Genomic DNA, 20,529 nt, shown 5'->3' on the forward strand with positions numbered 1-20,529 from the left:
TGGGCCCAAATTCAAACATGGGAAAGTCCATTTAATGCAAAAAAACACCCCATTTTTACTGTGATGGTGGTCAGACATTGGAATAGATTGCCTGGAGGCTGTGAACTCTCCATGCTTGGAGATATTAAAAATGTGATGGGGCATGGCCCTGAGAAAACCTGCTCTAGATGACTCTGCTTTTAGCACGGAGGTGGGACTAGCTGATCTCCAGATGTCCATGTCGACCTCAACTATTCTGTGATTCTGCTCAAAACTGGGAAGAGGGATCATGAATCTTGAGCTCTTGGGAAAGGGGAGCTATTGTGATCTCTGAGGCCCACATATGCTGGATCCCCTTTTGATAGCACCGTTTCCGTGGTATGCTCCCAGGGCAATGCTGGGGTTTAAGCATGCTTTCCCACACCTTGCTGTGTACCAGACAGTTTTTTGCACTCTGTACATCTCCAGGAGAACATCAGAGTATCCCATTCCATGACCAAAGCCATAGGCTCAAGCTCCAGCCCCAAATTTATAAACTAGTTATAAATAAAAGTTGCAACTTTCCATTTAATTTCACTTCAGTGTCTGTGTCTTCTTCTTACCTGAGTGTTAGAGTCGATAAGAACCAAGAGCTTCAAAAACTTAATTAACGATTCCAGCCCAGAACCTGGTTTTGTTACATCTAGGCCTACATCCCTTCCCAGCTTTTTCAAAACAAGTCTATGATTAAACCTGCTTCAAAGACAGAGATTAAGGAATTATTCTAGGAGATAATGATCAACACTTCACACGTCTCATACTTACAGCTAAATGCAAAGGACTTTTCGTAGCTGCAGAATCAGACTCCTCAAACATATTGTTGGTTTTTTCCAGAAGCTGGGGGAGGGGAAAAAAAAAAAAAAGACAGTCTTAAAACATCTTTGCATGAGATGGGATAAATTCTCATGGGCTATAAATCAGCAGACAAACATATATTTTGTCCTCAGATGTCTGCAGTGAGTACTGAAGGATTGTGAGGAATAAATACTTCACAAGCTTTTCTGTAAAGTATTTTCAAGTTTTTCCCCACAGGGTAAAATTACAAAAATAGTTTAAAAGCTTGTCATGAACATCCCTACCCTGATTAATTAGTTTCCTTGAAATCATAGGGCCTGCTTGGGTGAGAAAGGAACCCTCAAAAGGAAAGATTTGTGGAGTAGAGCCCTCAGTAAGTTTACACTGGAAGAAGCGCACTTTCATAATTACACAGGTAATGCCTATGCAAGCCATGTCTGACACAGCGTTTCAGATAATTCTGACACATAATTAGCACTGGGAATAATTATAACTGAGCTGTGAGTCATCCACAGTCATTTTTATAATTTATCAAAGTAGAACCTGCTCCTATAATCTTCTGAATTCTTCCGAAACGCAACACATTCTTGAACTCTTACAAACATCTAATAACATGCATCGCATTTTTATATGATTCTTTTCATTTCAAGGGATCCCAAAGCATTTTAAGGCTTAACAAGCAGGGCATTTCCATCCATCTAGAAGGAGGAACTGTGGATTAGCACCACTCCACAATAGCACATGAACCCTGACAACTTATCCAATTGAGGCTGCAAAGAAAATCATACACAGTATTGACAACAATATTGAGAATTCAACATTTGCTGAGTAGCACTGCTCGTGTGCACGGCAGTAATAACTACTCAAATAATTAGTCTCCAAATACGTTTGTGACTGGAAATTAGCATTTTACAGAAAATTAGTAGTAGGAGATTGTAAAAAGGAAAGAAAAGCATGACGGGTAACTACAACTGACTTGTAGTATTTCTAAGGTTACAAGTCAATTTTTCACACAGGTTTTTTGAGGGTTTTTTTGACAGAGTAAGGAATTTACTAGAAGACTGCAAGAGAAAAAGAGGAAAGATTTGTGACAATCTGGACAATTCTAGGTTATGACAACATGGAAGGCTCTCCAAAGAGGCCAGTGAAAGCCTATGGTAGGCACAGAATTTACCTGCCTACCCTGCAAGATGATGGCATATCCTAAACTCTGATGTATGCCTGAACTTTCAGTGTAACAAATTAGTCTTTAACAGACCTACATCAAGGACAAATTTATCCAAAAATCAAATTGGAATACAAGCTAGTATTAATAATGCATAAGATGTCACAAATCTCTTATTACAAGGACACTAATCTGAATCCTGTGGAAAAGCTAGAAAATTAAGCAGTAATTTTATTCATATATTTTGTGCCTAGTAAAACATCAGGACTGGGAAACAAATGTGTGTTGATGCAAATACCACTCATAAGCAAGTGGGTGTGTGTATTAACAGGTAATACAGATTTTAACGCATCCCTGCAGCTAAGGGTAAAAAAAAAAAAAAAAGTCAAGTCCCACACCAGCTTTTCAGTAGGTTTAGGGCAGGGTTAGGAAACACATTTGGTCTTACCATGTGGAGCCACCTCCAGTTTAAAATATTGTTCTTCTTTTATATAAGATAGCTGTAAACAGGTTGAAGCAGTAGCCAGCTCTGAATACATTAATACATTCTGATTTTCTCTAGTGAGTAAACAAACTAAAAAAATCCCACCAAACAAATCCAAGCACTAAGCTTGGGTTCCTCTGCCTGCCTAATACTGGCCTTTACTCTGAGTCCATAAGGCCAGCACAGCAGACTAATTTAATCACTTTTAGTTACATTTATCATCATCTGTTGAAATTCCAGGATCAAAATCTTAATATAGAAATACTTTCCTTAACCTGTCAGAAGGCTCCAAAAGTCTCCCGGAACAAGGTTGATAATTGCCTTTTGAGTAGGTGAAAAAACCACACAGAAAATTGACAAAATTAAGGCTCTAAAGGAACACATTGTGGGATTGGAGAGCCCCTCACAAAAGGCATCTCCATGGCTTAGAGTTAAAGCAGCTTAGGCTGATGCAAACTAGGCTTAATGAGCTTATTACTCATAAGGCTGAATGTCTCCATCATAAAGCCAAGTGTAAACAAGAATTTCATGGTAAACCTGGTAGCTCTCAGATACATAGCCAGACAGTGCAAGAGGAGAAATTATAAATGAGAAGAAGAAGAGGAAGATTAAAGACACAGCACTAATAATTTTTTAGTATGTCTTGTCAAGCACCACTTTAGAACAATTAAAACTAACTCATCTGAAGGATAAACATCATGCTCAAAGAGACAAAGTACCAGGTCCTGGTTAAACCACGACACCAAGTTACCAAGCAAATTCTCCAGTTTCACGAGCGTTTCTATGGTTCTACGAATGCATTTATAGTAAATTACATATACTTGTTATAAGAACACATAAAGCTGTGTATCCTTGGGGGGCTCTAGCTCCATAATGCTTCCAGCTTAGGAGTATACTTGTAAGAAGCTACCCACAGTTGCACCTGTTTCTAAAAAAGGTGAATTTATCGCTCAAAACCATTTGCCCTGACAGCCACGGAAGCTTAAATCCACAGAGCCCGCAGAGCAATCTAAGTGTGTCTGCTGTGCTGCGATACACACCTGCCTGCTAGAAGCTGGCCAATGCATTTCACCGAAGACAGACAAATAAGCATGAATTACTAACAGTTTATGGTCATTGGTGGCTGACTGGAGAATGTCCCAGCATATCTCAGTTCTAATTTCTTGTGTCATTGACATAATGTCTTTTAGCTGATTACCTTTCTATATATTGATTGTCCGCAGATCTTAAGCAGGTGTCAGAATTGTGCAGAGACACTGCAAGTGAAATTGGTGGACACGGTTCTCTCTAGTTAGGTTATAGCCTTTTAAAAGGTGAGAATACCCTTGCTTCTCTTTCTGCCTCTTGGAAATTCCCAGCACGACCCCTTCACTTCCCATAACAGCGCTATTTAATACTGTATGTAATTATCTTGTAAAGTCTTCTTCACACTCAGAAACAGGAACTTGAATGCTTTGGGAGTGAGATGCAGACAAAGTAAGATAAAACATGTCAATTATTCAGTTCTATTGTTACAAACTAATAGCGCTACAAGGCTGCTATTAGAAACTGTCTTCTCTCCCCAGCTCTGTATGAAGATTAATAACATTTACAGTTCTCACAATTTTATTTTATTTGTACGGTAAGGGTATTTACAGACATAAGAGGCTTTACTGCTTGATTTTATTCTGTGGTTATAATAAAGGATTATATGGCAGGATATGGTATGGGGAGTTTTCCCCCCTCCATTTTTTTTTTTGAGTCAGATGTGCCAGGTAATGAGTCAGGGTAGATCTTATGATTGTCCTTATAGACTGTAATATATTCTAAAATTCAGCTCTGGTTAAAAAAAAAAAAAGCTTCATGGAGCATCTCAGTAATTTAAAATTATCATTAGGCAGAAAAGGAGATAATACTTTAACCATGCATAAAAGGTTTAAGCTACACTTTTAAAAGGAAGAGTCAGAAGCAACTTCAAACCGTAGACACTGTAACGATGGGTGCTATCTCAAATGCTGTAAGAGAACAGAACGCGTGATTCTGTACAAGCCATCACGCACCCACACCTCCAGGCACAGCCATTTAAGTGCACTGCTGGTAGTTATATTAAAGGTTTGATCTAACTACCACTGAAGTTAAAGTGACTTTTCTTTGAGAGTTTTACTATTGTAGTGAGTAAGGCAACTTCCACATTCCAACACGCATACTTCCAGCACTGTTAATGAACTTCTTCAGTTTGGTGCTATTAATACTAATCATAAAATGGCAAAACATTAGATTACATGTGTATAACCTATAAATGGCCTTTACTCTGAAAGGTTATTAAGCAAACGGCGTTCAGAAATTGTCACACACGCGAAGAGCTGATCAGAAGGCAATTAAGACAAAAGAAGTAGTTGAACATTGCTCTTCTGCAATAATTCCATTGCAGTGTAGCTTATCACTTACAAGGTCATTCAGAAGTGGCAATTAGTAACAATTTTTAATGTCACTTTCAGAACTGAATAAAAATATCAGCTAGGATGTCACTTGGAATCTCATCTTTCCTGATAAATTGCAATAGATAATTGTCTCTGCTGGGGGAAAACATACCAGCAGCAGCTTCTTTTAAATAAAGGCTTTTCCAGCAAGTAGCAAGCGGAAGATTGAAGACTCTCATCAGTTGTGTCAGATGAGATAGAACAGAGTAATAGAATTAACTTCTGTACTACTTTATAGCAGGGAAGCACATTTTTAAATCTCAGAATTATTCTTGATTGAGTAATTGAAAGGTGAAGTGGTACAAACATACCCTCAGGGGGGACAAGCAATCCTGTAAGCTCTCTCCATATTTGTAACTACAAATGATCAAATTATTTTAATTTGACCAGGTTAAAACCCATACATATCCTTAACCCACAGTCTGATATGTTTTCCTAAAATCAGGCTTTAAAAATCAGATTAATCAGTGTTTACATCAATTTCGCTCACGTGCATAGATCATGGGTGAAGTTAAAATAACATAAGCAAGAAGTTTTGCAAGAGCTTGAGTAGACTGAGTCTGAAGAAATTTATTAGTAGTTCCATGCAGCTCTTCCAGTACAAAGTGTAAACATCCAATAAATATGCCACTTACCTGGCATATAAAAGAACAACGTTTAAGTCCTTAAACATATCTAAATTCAAGCAGACCTCCAGGCCACTGGCTGTTCTCACGTGGGACACTAATCTTCTGTTGGAGCTCCTCCACTTCACACAAAATCGTTTCATGTTAAGCCATATGAGTGCCATATTCAGTGGGTTATACAGGAGATTCTCACCCAATGAATATACGAAGCGGGACAGCTCCAAACGAGAGCAGGAGATCCTACCCAGTACCAGCCAGCATAACATGTTGGTCACTTCCCGGGATGTAGAAGTCCAATTTCTTTGTCAGTCAGGGCAGAGATGTGAACATGGAACTTTCACACTCGAATCATGTTTATCATGTTTCTTTCTGGCGAGAAATTCTACCTCAGAGGTTCTGTAAAGCCTCATACTTTGGTTTAAGGACCCTCTTACCCAGGGAAAGTTTTGCAAAATTTCATACACTTGTGTAAAAGGTATAGGAAGGCTTTTATTTAGAGAAATTATTATCCTTAAAAAAATTTCTCTTTAGCTAGAAAATTTGAGCACTGGTGAAATACAGTGACAGTCAATTTTAAAAATGTGCATTTCAATGGTATTTTTGCTACTCTCCTCTCATTTGTGCCTCTACTGTGAAATACGCACAAGTGCTTTTTAAATTCAGACTCACTTGAAGACATGTAATTTACATTTCTTCTCCGAACCACTTTGAAATTGGCCACAAACTTCCAGAAAACAGACAAGCGTTGGTTCCATTTCACATTACCAAATGCAAAACATCCAGAAAAGTGTCATGCCAGTCAGGTACGTGCACTTGACTCACAGCTCCTAAGACTGACTGAGGAAAAGCAACAGACTTTCTAGCAAAGCTTGAGCCTGTAAGCAACAGCAAGAAGGAAATCCAATGGAAACAAAAGCAGCACACATGCAGTGGCTTGAAGTACGTGGCATGCTAGATAAGAGTTGTGATTCTTCTTCTTCAGGCTTTATCAGAGTGAATACAAGGATTTGCAAAATACTATAAGAAGTTTAAATAAAAATGAAAATACACAACATGCGATCATTTTTCATTTACTCACTATATCCAATGGAGTTTTGCTTCCAATCTAATTAAAAAGGTCAATTAGAATAATTAAAGACATAAATATTCAAGTATAATTGTAATCTGCAAGTGTTTCTGGGGTTTTTGTTTTGTTTTTCCTGTAGAATAAACTGCATTGCAAGTGCTGCATGAACAGAATCACAAAGGAAGACCTGATCCTGCGTGCACCAATCTTTACACTGTCCACCTACAGATGAAATACTCCCGAAGCAATGGCCTACTGCCTACTCTCAGACAGCCACTGTGAACAGATACCAGTTGCATTACTTCATAAGGGAAGAGGGGAAAGAGGAAAATAATGTTCGATGAGAATGTTTAAGATCAATCTACTCAATTGACAAAATACAGATATACAGGTACAAAATCCACACACTGTGGGAGACTGCCTAATGAAGTTAGATTGCTTTGTAAGCCTACAAATACCAATAAATCAGTGATAGTTTCTTTTTGAAAGTCTGCTCATGCAGGCAACCATCTTGCCTTATATAAATACGCCTGATTACACCCCCAACATCCCACCCAGCGCCCACAGCTCTTTCTGAGCTATACAGTCTAATGCAATGCTATATACCATGATCAAAGGCCCTTTTCATTGGATTCAGTAGATTTGAGGGAGTCAGATATTCTTCACACATTTACATTTAAACACCACACACAGATACACGCTCACAGACAGGTATTTAAGGCAACGGCAGAAGTCCACGACCTCTTTCCAAACTGAAGGAAAAATGTCTCCTGCAGTTCTGCAACGGCCTTGTTATTCTCTGTCAGAAGACAGCAGATCTAAGTGCCTCGCTTCTCCACCCCAGGAAAATAAAAATATAAACTAAAAAAGACAAAATCTGTCAGAGAGACAGAAAATAAACCTCAGAGACGCTAGACAATACTCCTATCCTACAAGCCAACGTACCAGCAGGGTGCCAAAGAAAATGGTAAATTCCTGCACTCATGGAGTTCACAAGCAGCATTAGCTTTCCAGAAAACATTTTTAGGATTAAAATTATCTAGTTTCCAAAACATAAAATCTAAGCCAGAATATACTAGCATATCTAGCGTATATAGGCGCCTATTGATCATTTAACCAGTGGGTACATACTGCACTAATGCTGACATCACAAATGACATGTAATGACAGTAATGCTGACGTCACTAATGCTGACATCACACCTGATGATCAGCTGTGATGGTAATTGAATCAATCTACCATTATTTGGGTGATTCTAGGACTGACAGACAAATTGGGTTTATTAAAGTTATTTTCAAGCATTAAGTTTCTAAGTTCTTTTCCTTAGAAGCCCGAGAGCCACTCGAGTTAATGACTTTGAGCTTCCTCCACTGACAAAGGAGCTTCCACATGGGAAAAGCTCTCATAGACATAGGTACGAAGTCATTCACCACACGAAACACTATCACCACTGGTTTCTGACAGAACGTTCCCTTTAAGAAAGAGGGTGTTGGTCCTGGAGACGGACAGGCATTCATGAAGGAGAAAACCCAGAATGTATCCCCTGAATGAAGAGATTCGGGCCAGGAGGTGGCCTAGGGGTTGCCGCTGGACAAGCATCCAAGCCAGATCCCCATGTGGCAAAAGGCTTTTTAACACCTACCCCAACCACACTTGAGATTCATTTGTCACTAATTACCACTGTCCTGCTCTTAGATGGATGAATGAACAAATTCTTGTTGATAAGAGAGATACATAGTTGGTAGCAGCCACATCAAAGATTTATAGGGTATGTGACTTCAATTTCTCCATGGGTTAAGGAACCAAGTGTTTGAAGGTGCGGCTTAACTATTTTCCAGTGGTAACAGCAGGTCTAATAAAAGGTGATTTCTTTCTCTTCAAACCCAGCCTCTCCTTTCACGGCACAGCCAAGACGGCCTTCTGCTAGTGGGAAATCTCCCTCTGCCCCTTCTCCCTGACACAGACAGCTGTGCGGATCACCTCGCTCCAGGCAGGCAGACAGACTGAGATTTGCCTTCTCTTTTGGACACGGTTTTCGGTTAAACCATGCTCTCCTCCCATCCTCAAATGAATTAGCCCCTGTGCCGATTCAATTTCTATTAGCCAAAGAGGGAATTTCATTTGCTCATGGAATAAAGAGAAGAACAGATTAAAAGAAAAAATAACCATCAATTCTTACAGTCAGAGAAGAGATTTCACTACAGGAGACACGCATTTAATTCTGTTTGCCCTAACACTGCACAGAAACCTATTTTTACCAGCACAAAGTGCTTGACTGCCTCGCCAGAGAGAATTTTAATGTGAAATTACAATTTACATTTTACTCTTTTCACAACCAATAAGGATTTTGTGATATCATTTCAATGAAAAAACCACCATATTTTTCTTTTTTCCAAAGTAGTTTGGTGATGCGATCAGCTCTAAAATACCAGCTAGTGACCGTGACCGATATCCCTGACTACCTAACACGAAAGAAGTCAGTCCCAATCTAAACAAACATGAGGTTATTTTTAGAAGTAGGAAAGCAGATGGGAGTTTCAGTTGCTTGTGAGCACATGTGCCCACCATTCAGCCTTTATGAATGGCTCCTTACAGATGGAGAAAGAATTCAAGAGTCTGCTTCCACTCTTCTCTTTTTAGCAACATCACGTCATTCATTGCAGGGCAACTACCCCACTAATATCCCAGACAACCTAAAGGTCCTCCAGGAAAAAAGCTTCTGTCATTGAGCTCTGTGGTTGAACACACAAACACAAATTTTATTTGTTCGGGTCAGAGGATATGACCTTTTCACTCTTAATCCTTATTTCTCCTAATACCTCTCCGCTCTCCACAAAGAAATGTAGCTAAATTCCGGCCAAGGTATTGGGCTCACAGTAAACACAAAAGTCAAAACATGAAAATATATTTTCGTACATAAACCTGCCTTTCCTAAACTGTGCTCAAACGTGTAAATATTTTGTAATGCTGAGAAGCTATGGTGCTTAAAGCACAGATCAGATCCCTCAGCGAAGGAAACTCCATTAGATACTGCATCATCTTCTTCAGACTTTTTTCTTTAAGTGACTATTTATTTAGAAATAAGCTATTTTAGATATCTGTTCTAAAAACCAGGGGGGAGAGGGGAAGAAAAAGTTACTCTTACAAGGTCTTTTATAAACTTGACATATTCTGGAACACTGAAATAATTCCCTAACATTTTGCCGAAGTTCGATATTGTGCATGTAGAGAAATACTAGTAACCATTATTCATAAACTCAAGCTCATTTTTGCACTCACTTTGCCTTAGTTTTGATCAGAATTAAAGCTTCATATTTTATATGTACTCTTTCCTCTAACAGTTTTATGCCCATAAAGAACTGTCTTGTTCTAGGGAAGATAATTCCTAGATATTTTCATCTATGAGCTATCAATAGTAAACCAAAAATATTTATCCAAGGGATGAAACACTAAAATAAGAGCTAATTTGGCACTGAAAAATAATGTTGTTATTTCAATAATCCTGCCTGAAAATCTCTTCTTCAGGATGGAAGGGATTGGAAATATTTTAGGAGTATTCTGCATGTCAGAGTTCCTGTGATATAAATTAGTGGTTTGAAGTTAGCACTTTTAAGAAAGACATCAATTTATCGCTGTTATTGCACATGTGAAACCAAAATAAAAAAGTCTCCCTGCCTATCTACAGACATATTTACATTGGAATTAGGGCTGCTGGGCTCCCACTGTTCCTTGAGTAAGAGCAACTAAAAATATTGCAAATCTTATTTTCCTTTTCATTAGCACTGAAGGCAAGAAAAACAAGAAAAATGTATTTCCAAGATACAGCAACAAAACAGCCAAGAACTCCTCAGACATAACCAGTTGTCCTCACGCACCTACTCTACACACTAACCCACCAAGTCAACCTGCAGCGTTAACTGGAACCATCAGCTGCCTCCACCATTACTGAGGAGAGCCCGGTGCAGCTCAAGAGAGAGAAACGAGGCAAATAGCATTGCCAGTTTCCTGGATCTCCATTGGTTTAGTTTTCAAAACTGATAAACAGCAGGCTTGAGGACTAAGATGGCATTTGATGACTTACTGTTCTCTCTTCTACGTGGAAAAGAAGGGGCCTCTAGATAAAAGTCATGCCTAGAAACAATTAAACCTTAGTGGATGCTTCATTTAACTATGAATAACTAGAGCAATCAATGTACTGTGGTTAATAGCTACCAGAAATAAAGGTCATGGTTCATGACAAAGTCCTTGTCATAGGGCCACCACAGAGAGCACAACAAACTGTGACCAAGCCACCAGTGAGCCTTACAAGACAGTGAGGCTCCTTTCCATCTGCACCAGATGAATTCTTATTGCAGCTTTTACACACAGCCTTCAAGTAGCCATAGATAAGCATAACTCTGTCAAAAACAATTTGATTGCATTACAGGATAGCATTGTCTATAGATGACACTACTTTATCAGATGAAGCACAGGAATCAACAATTATCTTAACACCTGAGAGTCTCATGTTGGAATAAGTGAATAAACCTGGGCACGATGATTATTTCCATTTCATGCCCACGGCAGAATTACCTTTCAGCTACTCAAGACTTTGGTCCTGACCCTTTTGTCATCCTGAATTCAAGCAATGCAAAACAATCAGTGTAGCTGTGGTGCCTGTATCAGTTAGTTAGTCACTCTTATAAAATATAAAGTTATTAAACTCAGGACTCGGTAACTCACTAGAGCTAAGGGACAACTGCTCACATGAACAAAACAGAATCACCTTCTTCTGACAGCAGGTGCAAAGATGACAAGTCCTGGTCCTACTGTTGATGGAGCACAAATGCTTTCTGGTACATTTAGCTTTTGTATTCCAGAGAGAAAATGAGATGCCTGTCAACCTCTGAACACCAATGGCAAAATCCTGGTCCCTCAAAACTTTAAGGTAGACAACCTAGTACACAATAGTGGCCCTTTGCATGCAAAAGGCTAAAATTCATAGCAGTTTTCTTTCACCGGTGTACACAGAACAGCTGTATGACTATAACTTTACAAATTATACTTGACCTTGGGTTTCTATACGGCAGCTATAGTCACAAATATGGGAAGACTGACATGGAAAAACATTGAATTTCTCTGTCCAAATATAGAACACTTGCTGCACAGCTGTCTCTAGCCCACAGTTTGCATTTCACCCTCCAATATTAAAAGAAAACCCAAGACCTCTGATATGCACTGCATTTCCAGCTATTCCTTTTGTCTGGCAAGCCTAAGCAACACTGGGGCTTGATAGCAGGTCATTGTCTGCAACTGATAGGTTGCCAGAAAACGTGCACAGCAACAAGCAAAAGAAAAGAGAGGGGACCTTGCTCCGTGCCTGCTCCGTGCCTCGCGGCACACAGGAACTGTGATATGAAGGCTGAAAGAGAATTCCCCAGTGAAGGTGCTGTTATAGAAGATCTCTGCTCATGCAAGTCATGCAAGAATCTGGTGATAAGACACAAGTAAAGTTGCAATACACATTGCTGTGGCCATACAAGCATAGGCTTGTACACAGCACAGAGGAGGCTACTCTCTATATGCACCCTACAAATACGAAGAACATCGGCTTTTGTTCCAAATGGGCGGCAGGCTCAGCAGAGGACCCCTCCATCCCCGTAGGCAGAGTCACAAGAGATCAGCTCTAGGAAAAGGCTCTAAACAAGTAAAGGTCAAACTTGCTGCCACAAGCAACAAAGGAGCAGTGATATTTTAAGTGTCCTAAATATACATGCTTGCAGGTGGGAGCTAAAAAGGCTTAAGATCCCACCTGAGACTCTGACCCAGGGCTGCCCTGGCGTAACTACAGGTCAAGGCTTCCTAGCTGTTGTGACCTTGATGTAGGTCAGCTGCAGTATTTCTCCTGTGGTGGCAGTAACTGACAGTGCTGGTAAATGTGGTGTGAAAGTGGCACGCGCTGTGCAGAGCTCCTTTTCAATAATTAAGTACTTTGACTCTTCAACAAAGAAAGAAAGAACCAAACAACATAAAACACTAAACAGCACACAGTGTTCTTACTAAAGCATGAATATCCATACAATTTTCTAATTAGAGCTTTTTTTAAAGCAATTAAAGCCTATTTATATGTGACACCATAATTTTGGATCACCCTGTACATCAAGCAGTTCAGTTAATGCCCATCTTCATGACACTTACTTTACAAGTCACAAACTTCTATAAATCCATACTATACCTCTCCCAAATCCAATTTTTGGCTAAAAATTTTTGGCTCCTTATGAGATGCAATTTCTAATCATTCGGGTCCAACAACAAAAAAAGCCCAGTTACATTGCATACAAGGTTAATCTTGATGATGGTAACTTTATCAATGCTGCTATTGTTTCACCAGAGGCAAAAAGGCACTGCAGGTATGCAGCTGACAAAAGCTATTTACTCTCCCAGTTTGCAAGTCAGATAATGTGCCAGCTGCAGAAGGCACATACGCCATCATGCACTGGGAACTATCCCTTACTACTGGCACATACACTAGGAATATTTTGATAACAATTAGAAATAATTTGAGCACACATAAACTCCACTCAAAGACAACATTTAAGCACCAGCTTGTTGAACAAGGACGGAATTATCAAGATTAACATGGTTTTAAGATACATCTGGTTGCATATATTTGAGTTTACTGCACCTTACTGCAGGTTTTCACAGAATTGTAAATATCCAAGGAACTGAAATAGTAACTATCAGGGGAGTTCATAATACTGGCATATACACATATATAAATCAGCAGATAAGAGACTTCTGAACTGTCTGAGCACTCACCAGTTCCAAACACTGTCGGTGCCCATATGCAGCAGCATAATGCACAGTGTTGTACCCCTCTTTGTCTTGGATGGATGGATTGGCATCATTTTGTAGAAGGAACTCTAGACACCTGTGGACAATTCACTCATTTAAATGAGAGCTCACAATATTTAACAGACTTATTCCTCACTGCAACTAGGAGTGGCATTGAAAATTGGCAGTTAATTCTGTATTTCTAGCAGCACCTCAAATCACTTACAAGCTTCCCTCTTTTCACCAATAGCTCCCCACATTCACCATTTTTTAAAAGAGCAAATCCCCACTCATCTTTGAAGATCTTCATAAAAAACAGTCTTCAACCCAACTTTATGGCTACTCTAGATTACAAAATGATTTTCTATTACAAAGCCTGAAAGAAAACTACACCAACTCTGTACCATGATGTAAACAGCCTAGATTTGCTACCGCTGTACATAAAAACTCATAGATCAAACCACTGGCCTCCAAACACGCACTATGGCAAGCTGAAAAATAAAGACTTAACTGAGTTAATTTCCTGGCATGTACGTACATAAATATATTTTCTTCTTTGTTGGCCTTTTTTTTTTTTAAATCATGTGTTTTTCAAAGGATCCCTTATGCTCTTTATAGCTCCTGCCACTTTTTCTTATACCATCAAGGAATCATCATTTTGTTATTAGTACTTCCTTCCATAGCTTGTAATTTGTAGTGAATGTAAGGCTGTCATATGAAAAAGGGGATTTTTAAAACAAAAAAAATCATTAAGCAGCTAGATGAAAATGTCAATCCAAGTAAATACATTGAGGAAGCCATTGGCTACTTCTTTTTGCAACATACATACTCAGTGCAAAGCGCTAAAATAAGTCAGTGCATGATACTAAAGAATTATTAAATTACTGAAGCAGTACATTTTCAATTAAGAAACAGCAACAAGCACAGAAACAGAAATATTAGGGTATATGTGCACAGAGAGGAGCATAGAGCTTTTTTTCTTTAGGTGAGCCCTCATTAAAGCTAAGCATTAGCTTAGCTTGTGTTTAGCAGAGCAATGAATGAGCAAAAGCAGAGTGTAAACTGCAGCCCAAAGCAGTGGCATTCTCCAGAAATGGAGTCTAACTGCTTTATTGACACCAAACTTACAATGCAGCTTCTTTTTCCTTCATCTCACTGGCTCTTTCAAGTTCTTCAGCATTTTCATGGGAGTTACCTAAAATATTCTTTCTTCTTAGCACAGAGGACAGAAAAATGCAACTTATTTTCAAAATATCATACCAGTGATTTTGACACAGTCTGCCACCCATCCCCAATCTCCTCTTCAAGGAGTTGACCTCCTCCAGCCAGCAATAAGAATTATACAAGTTAAATGAGTGTACTGCATGGGTCTGCAGCTAATAAGTTTTGCAAGCTATGGAGACAACTACAACATGGTAGTTTATTGTCCTGCAAGTCAATACCAGAAAAAAAAAAAAAAAAAACCCAACAGAAAATTCTGGTTTCTATCAGAAACAGTTTGATCATCTCTTTCTAGAATCCCTCCATTTTTCCCACAGCAGTGTTGTGCATTTTGTTTCCTTTGCAGAGAGGAACTCAGGATTACCACAGCTTGCTTCTTCCTACAGTAACCTGCTAGTTCTTCTCTAGCATTTAGGGTTTAGAGAAACTTTAGTCACTGATACTAAATCCGTCTATCTTGAATCTGCATTAGCTATGTTGCTGACTCTCCTCGCTTTCTGTGAAGTATCTTGGCAACACTGTGTAGATCTTTCAGTCGGATTCTTTAGATTCTTCAAAGAGCTCAACATGCCTTCATATTCCTGCCCACTCGGATCATTTTTGGCACCTCTGCTTCTCAGCTGGGTGGATGGCAGACAGAAGACTATGATTTGTGACCTTACAATCATGAGCTCGTGATTATGATCTTTCTTGGCCACCAAGGCTAACACAAAATACATCTACAAACTGCTATCATCACAGATTAGTAGCTTGAAAGGTTTGTAGAAGGACAGCTTGCTAATTTCAATCCCAATATAACACACAAATTTCAGACTGGATCCTGCACAATGCAGAACAGTACATCCTTTCTTTAATATGCAATTTCCCATTTGTAGTATCAAGATTTGACATTCTTCCTGTGGGTGCTAACAATAATGGATTGTTCTACAAACCCAGGGTCTGTCTGATGTCCCTGACTCAGAGAAAACTTCATTATTAATAAAATAACTCTCCTGAATATTAACGTTGTGAGCTTATAGACGGTACTCATGTACTATGCTGAAGTCCTACCTGCATCTGCTTTCAGTTAACTACAAATCAGTGAGATCCCAAAATAAGATTCCCTGAACAGAGTAAGTGATGATCTGGAGAAACAGTACATACTCGGAAACTGCAATCATCTGTTTAATGAAAATGCTGCTGTGATTTCCATTGCAGGAAAGGGTACTTTCTGAAGACCATAAGCAACAACAATTACCAAAATAGCTGAAACAGTGGGGCAACCTTGCTGCACCAAGACTTCTCCCTGCTCATTAGCTGCCCACATCCAAAGTTAAATAATTACGAATATTCTTTGGACTGAGATTGCCTGACCTTGGGAGTTTTTTGCCATTCAGCAGGCAAAAAAACAGCAGGAAAAAAAATATGCTGACCTATAAAATCACAGACTGCAAATAGCATTTCATCTATGTAACAAAGCTTCTTCCAGAACATCTCAAACTGGAAAACTTAATGAGAAGACAGCATCACCACATCAGAATCAATTTAGGTTTGGACTACGAGGGCAAATAAAGGCCACATATTCCTGCTAATGTTCAGGATGTGACTAAAGTAAGCTTTTTTTTTTTTTCATTAGTGATGGAAGTAGATACATCCTTTAGTTGTTTAAATGCAGGAACTTCACCTACAAAGAGCCAAAAGCTGAAAAACACACGGAATCAAAAGTCTCAACACCCTGAGTAACAACTCACCCTGGCAAGACAGAATTAGAAACAGCCAGTGGTGAAAACCTTCCTACAAGCCTACTCTGATTGTAATGCCAAGCACAGACCTTTGAAGATCCTGCTGCCTTCTTCCCAGCACTGTTCAGGTTTGAGGGTGATAGGGAAGACATTTTTTATATCAGTATTACCACAGCAAATGGTGAAGAAGCTACCAAGGCTCTGGTATGGCATCCAAACCTCTACCATAAAGTTAAGCTGAAGTTTTCCTGCAGTGGCTTTGAGGTGGTATTCTGCTGGGAATGAGCCAGATGTATTTTTACCAGACCTCACTATATGAGAAACCAAGAAAATAGCTCCTTAGTGTCTAAAGGAATGAGACAGAGAAGCATGGGATGACCTAAAATAAATACAGGTCGCTAACAGTTTTGAGAGAGAACTAACAGTATAGTTGAGCCTGTTTTACACAGTACGTTATAAGGAAGAGATTGCCAAAACATGCAACTATCTGGAAATCAGAAATTGCAGTCACTAACCACAGGATTTCTAAGTGTTGCAGCTGTTTTCCCCCTTTCTCACAAGAACAGCACTGCATTCTGCCAAAGGATATTCCCCAGGCCTCTCTCTTTTTAAAGTCTCTAAAAAGCAACCTGTTTGGACAGGGTGAGCATTTTTATCAGCTCTGACAATGGAGAGCGCCTGATGGGTAGATCTATCCCATCTTTTCCAGAAAGTCTGTCAGAATGGCCAGATATTTGTCTGTCACAGCTGTCCATCTGGGAAAACCTCTCCTGCTGTCTCCCGCTCCATCCCTTCTGATGGACTTGCAAAGCAGATGTAGAAAATTCTCTGAGCTTACTCTTGTGAGGAAACCACACAGAGGAAAACATAAGACAAAATGTTGTGAAAATAGTTCAGTAGGACAGGGTGGCTGCAAAACTGTGCGATACATCAAAGGTAAACCGTAGAGCTGAAATGCCACATCATCTGGGGATGGCTTACAGTCAGAGCAACTCAGTGTAGAGTTATGCAGACATCCGAGAGAAATTCCTTTGCTAGCGGGATCATTTTTTTGGCTCAAATGACATAGCATCATGAAGAGAATAGAATGACACTGATTTAGCAAAACACTTTAAACAAGGAATACAAAGAGGCCTTCTTACTTTTGGTCCATGTCAGAAGCAGCAGCATAGTGCAAAGGGGTGCGTCCCCAGTCATCTGTTTCATTAATATTGGCTCCTGTTGTCACCAGTGTCTCAATACAGTGGAAATGACAATTTGCAGCTGCATAGTGCAACGGTGTCCTGGAACATAAGCGACAGTTTGTTAGCTCATATTCCAATATGCACCACCGAGGATAATGACAAATCTTAATTGCTGCATTCGTACAGATTTCCAGCAGTTAACATCAGTGCCTTATGTTCCTGTGGTGAAATGCAAAGTTATGCAAATTTAACAAAATATTGTGTTAATAGGAAGTTTTGGTGCTCCTACGAAGCCTAATAGGATACAGATCCTCAACCTGTGTCTTGCAAATGACCTATTCCCAGTGGCAGCCTCTGCTGTTGCTCTGCATACATGCTACTTTCTTCCAGCTGGGAGGCAGAGCAAAGCACGGTGTCCCTCACAGCATCTTATTTAGCTGGCATAGCAACACTCATAGCAACACTTCACATGGGGAGAAAAAGCCTCCAGGAAACACGTCAAATAGCAGCAATCCTCCCATCATAACCCAGGTGTTGTCTTGGGCAGACAAGCACAAGAATATGGGCAATAAGAGAAGCAATAAGGGAAAAAAAAAAACCGTGTGATATTTTTAAAACAGAAAACTCAGGAGGGTGGGATGGCTTTTATGTATTTCATGAAGTCTGCACCTGTCTGTCTGGCATATAACTACAGCAGCAAGAGTTCTGCAGGGAAGGCCAAACTCCTACTTTATTTTACTGTCATTTTTCATAGAACCTATGATTTCCAGACTGAGGTGGTCTTTCTTCCTTGCCTGCTAGATTCTTTATTTTTTCTTTTTTAAACGAGCTTCATAATTTACCTACCTCCCACATTTGTCCTTCTTATTAAAATCTGCTCCACTGCTTTGCAAGAGTTTTATACATTCAACATTACTGGAAAGAGAAGTAAAGAAAACAAAACATGAACAAAACAGAAGTTTACATCTGTGTTGCCCCCTGCCCCCAAAAAGGAAAAAGTTACTTTAACTGTTTTTGTATTATTTGCTGTGCAAAAACAGGGTACAGGCAACTACAACGTGAAATTCAATCAACCAGAAAATGAAGCTTTAAAAAACTATTTCCTTTTTTTCTAGAAAACCTCCAACTTCTCTTCTGCAGAAGAAAAAAAAAAATTCCAAAGAGAGCACAGTAAATGTGATCTGAATTCAGTGTGTTTGGAGATTTTCAGTGGGAGCTGTACTCTAATGCTTCCCACACTGAACTGGTATTTTATAAGAGAACTTTAAAAGAAAGTTGTTACGAGCTTATAAAATGCCAGTCTAATAATGAAGAGGTGACATTTAATGAAATCCACCCCCGTTCAGCAAAGCATTCAACAGTAAGCACTTTGCTCAAAGCCTATTTACTTAGTGAGATTTAATCACAGGCATTACTTTTAGGTTTACTCTCATATGATTTGTTGACTATTGATAGATTTAAGCACATCTCTAAGTGCTCTATTGTTGAGTAAGGGGCATAGCTATTTAAAATGATTGTCGTATCAATACTGCATTTATATAAGTGGATGAATTGGGGTCTATTGCTTTGTATCTGTTGAAGGAATTCACCACATCATAGCTGCTTCTTCCTCTTGTTTAAAGCCAGGTGATTTTTAACAGAAAATAAAACAGATGAATTCTCACATCTTTTGTAATTCAAGCGAATAGACGTATGACTCCAAGCCAGAAAATGACATAAAGAAGCGCAATACTTTCCAAGACTCCTTGTCATTCACAGGGGCAATAAATCATTTGTGTTCACAATCAGATGAGCAGGCCTTTGAAGTAAGTTCTTTTCCTAGTACCCATGCAACTCGCATTAATGTAATGGGAGTAACAGGCACGTGTCAGGAAAAAACCGAATGCCTTTTGTATAGCTCCAGCTCCAGGAAAAAAAAAAGACTGGATGCAATATGTTGGCTTATGTTCATCCCTACTCTAAATCGCTATTGCATAAAATAGCTACAGAACACTCACCACAACGTACTAAAAATAAAAACACTTGTTAGTGATGACAATTGTAGTAAACCACTGGAAAAATATGGTTTATTTTCATGAGCCACTTTTCCTTCTTATGAAGCCTCTCCTTCTCTTTAGGGTTTCCAGGTTGTTTTTATTATTCTTTTGGGGTACAGCCTTATCGAAGAGCTAGCATTTGAACTATATTATAATAATCTCCATCCAAGCAACAGTCATACCTCCTCTATAAATATGAGACAAGTATCAAGAAGAATAATATCATAAGAATAATAAAAACACTATTTGGATCAATTTTATTAGTTTTTTGTAATAAGGAAAACTTTGTGATACACATTTTGGTCCACTGAGAAGAAAAAAAACCTTCCAGAAAGACTGCCAAGTATTTGCTATGGATGACCATTTCTGCTTGCTATAACCACAGACAATCCAAGCTGGGTTCTAGCCAGGGCTCCATTTCAGCTGTTTTTGGAGCCATAAAGTCCTCAACAGAAGAGTCAAAATTCGACGCTTGCCAAACGTTTTGTCCTTTTGCTAGGTTAACTTCACAGCACTCCACTGACAATTATTTGGAAATATTGAAACTAACAGGATGCTACATTTACAACTTAAATTGACATATTTCAGTTTTCATTTGTTTCCATTTCTGGCCTCCCAGCACTTATCAGGAATGCATTGCCCTGAGAGAACAAGAGTCTTTTGACTTTCTAATTTGGAGGTTGGGGGTTGTTTGTTTGGTTTGTTTTTGTTGTTGTTTTGGTTTGTTGTTTTTGCTTTTAGAAACTTTTAAACTTGCACCTGAAAAACGGGAAAGAAGGAGATGAGCTGCATTTGGACTCCAGGGTTGCAATCTGATGGGCACTGTTGCGTAGTTGCGTTTTTGGAGAAGGACACAGTCCAAAGGCGGAGGCCAGGAATAACTCCCCTGCCAGCAGCATCCCGGGAGCCACAGCTCCTTCTCTTCACTCTCTTTTCCCTAG

The 20,529-nt window shown here is 39.2% G+C and overlaps 1 protein-coding gene across 1 annotated transcript in view; it reads right to left on the reverse strand.

The window, feature by feature from the left end:
- Window positions 1-20,529, reverse strand: part of ANKRD44 (ankyrin repeat domain 44) — a 76,944-nt gene that overhangs the window by 19,107 nt on the left and 37,308 nt on the right. Inside the window, exons 12-16 of the mRNA XM_009332811.1 lie at window positions 18,399-18,467; window positions 17,511-17,651; window positions 13,412-13,523; window positions 6,626-6,652; window positions 784-855 (exon numbers count right to left, since the gene is read on the reverse strand). Of these exons, the coding sequence (XP_009331086.1) occupies window positions 784-855; window positions 6,626-6,652; window positions 13,412-13,523; window positions 17,511-17,651; window positions 18,399-18,467 (421 nt within the window). The remainder of the gene's footprint in view (window positions 1-783; window positions 856-6,625; window positions 6,653-13,411; window positions 13,524-17,510; window positions 17,652-18,398; window positions 18,468-20,529) is intronic.

This window comes from Pygoscelis adeliae, unplaced genomic scaffold (genome assembly GCF_000699105.1).
Source record: "Pygoscelis adeliae isolate BGI_AS28 unplaced genomic scaffold, ASM69910v1 Scaffold160, whole genome shotgun sequence".
Lineage (NCBI taxonomy): Eukaryota > Metazoa > Chordata > Aves > Sphenisciformes > Spheniscidae > Pygoscelis > Pygoscelis adeliae.